The 2,763-nt window shown below is 41.4% G+C and overlaps 1 protein-coding gene across 1 annotated transcript; it reads left to right on the top strand.

The window, feature by feature from the left end:
* Window positions 1-6: 6 nt before the first annotated feature.
* LOC123071318 (uncharacterized) lies at window positions 7-2,125 on the top strand. Its single transcript, XM_044494851.1, has 2 exons — window positions 7-955; window positions 1,854-2,125. Exons 1-2 carry the CDS (start codon window positions 151-153, stop codon window positions 1,904-1,906), a joined length of 858 nt encoding a protein of 285 aa, XP_044350786.1. The 5' UTR covers window positions 7-150; the 3' UTR covers window positions 1,907-2,125.
* The last annotated feature ends 638 nt before the right edge of the window (window positions 2,126-2,763 follow it).

Genomic DNA, 2,763 nt, shown 5'->3' with positions numbered 1-2,763 from the left:
CGTTGGCGCAGCCTCGTCGCCGATCCCCAATTCCAGAGCCGCTTCCGCGACGACCACGGCAAGCCTCCTCTCCTTGGCTTCTTCCTCGATTCCCGTCAGTTTGTTCCGATTCTGGATCCACCAGATCGCATCCCCGAAGCTCGCTTCTCCATGTCTCCCCTCGAGAGCTACCGCATCATCGACTGTCGCCACGGGCTCGTCCTTTTCCTCGCCCACAGGATGATGCGCCGCTTAGTTTTGTGGGACCCCGTCGCGCGCGAGCAGCGCCGGCTGTTCTTCCCGCCGGAGCTGGACAACGCCCAGATGTTCTTCTTCAACGGGGCGGTGCGTCGCCCTGCCCGCCGCCAAGGATGGCATTTCCAGGTGGCCCTGATAGCCCGTGACGCATTATGCACAAGAGTTTCGGTGTGGCTTTACTCATCAGAGACCGCAGTATGGGGCAACATCAACTCACTGCAGCTGCAATCGATTCAGTCTATGCCACAACCCAGCACTTTGGTTGGGAATTCCTTTTGCTGGTTATTTACCGTGGATCATGGCTGTGTCATACTTGAGTTTGATCTTGATAGGCAGAGCCTAGCTGTGACAGAGCTGCCACCACACATAGATATGGAAATCGACTTTCACAAGTTATGGATTATGCCCTCCCAGGGTGGTGGGCTTGGCTTCATCCATCTCTCACAACACTTCCACGCCCAATTATGGAAGAGAGTGCCTGATTCTGATGGTTTGGCTGTATGGGTGCCCGACAGAGCTGTTGAATTCGGGGAACTTAGATCATCTTGCAAAGGCGACTTCCTCACTTTGGTTGGGTTTGACGAGGAGAGTAATGCAATCCTTGTGCTGACAGCTTCTGGTGTCTTCATGGTCTATCTCCAGTCAACGGAGTTCAAGAAACTTTCTGATCCAATGTCCTTCTGTCACCATTATCCATTTGCATGTTTCTATCCTGCAGGTAATAGCAAGCCTTTATATAATTTATTACTTGAGTAGTATTATAATATAAATTTATTTTTAGCAATTAGTTGCTCAAATGAATGTCATATGCTTGAGTGTTATGCTGATGATTGAAGTTCAAATCACATCAATTTTTTTTTCCGCTTAATGAGTTCTTTAAAAGAAAATACTACTCAAGGCCACTGTTCTTTGGTTGTATGCCTAAATTGTGTTTCAGATGTAGTCTTATCATCTTATGTGCCTATCTGAAGTATATATCTTTTCAGCATCGGAAGCATAACAGTTGGGAATCGACGAAATAGTTATTTGTCACTTGTGGAAGAGCCTTGCTGTGATTAGCTAGTTTAGATGTACAACTGGAAAACATATAGTAGGTCGAACCTATTATGTTTCTTGTCAGTTTTTGATTTTGGCATGTCTTAATTTGCCCCGCTTGGTCTGACGAGGAATCAAGTTTACCAAAGATGATTTCTAGAGAGTATCTTTTCTCTTGCGGGAATAATGTTATGGTTATTTTCAGCACTGGACCGCGGTTCTCTTGACAATGTGACACACAACAGTTAAAACTGGAAGAGAACTTAATGGAAATTGAGACCCAAACAACCGAATATGCAACTCCATTGACACTTTCCGGAGCTTAAAGCTAGTTACACTCTTTCATTTGGAAGCTGAAACCAATTGAATACATTTAAGTTCTTGTTTTGTTGAATATCTTCCTGAAGTGAGGAGTCCATTTGCACTAGAGATTAAATATATTCTTCATGGCTCAGTGTTATTTTTCCCAGATTACATAACTATGCACCTCTCAGTTCACCTATATATCCCATTGTAGTTCGCTCTTCTATCGATGGTTTTCCATTGAATTGTCATTTGTTCCTGACTTATTATGCTCGTAGGTACTGGCATTATTGATGGACATGATGGAAATGAAGTCTTGAACAATATGTGAGATGGTTGTTTGGTGAGACATGCTAGTATGATGTGATGACTGAAAGGGTGACGTAACTTTATCTCCTAGACATGCCCATTAGGATATCTATGCTATTTTACAATTTATTCCTGCATGGGCTTGGCTGATGATGTTTTCTTATGAAAGTATTAACTCCATTTGTAATTTGTAAGGCATCCAGTACTTTGCCTAAGTAATCGAGAACTATATATACCGGAACATAAGTAATTCAGAATCCTACTTAGTACAATTCTCGTTACTACACACTGCTAAGTAAACCCAGCCAAGTCACTAAGTCAGATGTTGCTTTTGTTTTATATGAAGTCAATTTCTCAACTTGATCACTACTAGATCAATAGTTTATATATTGTCACATTGGCTAGGTTCATAAATAAAAACATTTGCAGGTTACATAATTTTTTTATTTTATATGGCGATATTATGTAATCCCTCCGTCCGGAATTAATTGTCTCTGAAATGAGTGTATCTACACACTGAAATGCGTCTAGATACACTCATTTCAGCGACAATTAATTCCGGACAGAGGTTGTAGTTTGTTAACTTTCTACGGTAGCAAAAATGGTGGTCAAAGGCATGAAGCTCTGCTCTGACTTCTAATGTCATGCAAAGGTTAAAATGTCATCCATTTTAGGCTGAAAGAATGCTACTATTTTATTAGCTGATAAAGTATCTGCTAATACTAGTTCTCTTGTGAGTAGTTCTACTTCAGTTTATAAGAAGTATACTATGCTTATAAGTAAGCTGAATCTTTTTTATTTCTGTTGTCTTGCTATTTATTTCCGCGATGATACTTGCATTATACTGCACATTCCGTGATATTCTAGACAGTTGCAGTA

The sequence above is a fragment of the Triticum aestivum genome, chromosome 3B (genome assembly GCF_018294505.1).
Source record: "Triticum aestivum cultivar Chinese Spring chromosome 3B, IWGSC CS RefSeq v2.1, whole genome shotgun sequence".
NCBI lineage: Eukaryota > Viridiplantae > Streptophyta > Magnoliopsida > Poales > Poaceae > Triticum > Triticum aestivum.
The sequence above is the reverse complement of the archived record's forward strand: the minus strand, read 5'-3'. Positions and strand labels throughout refer to the sequence as shown.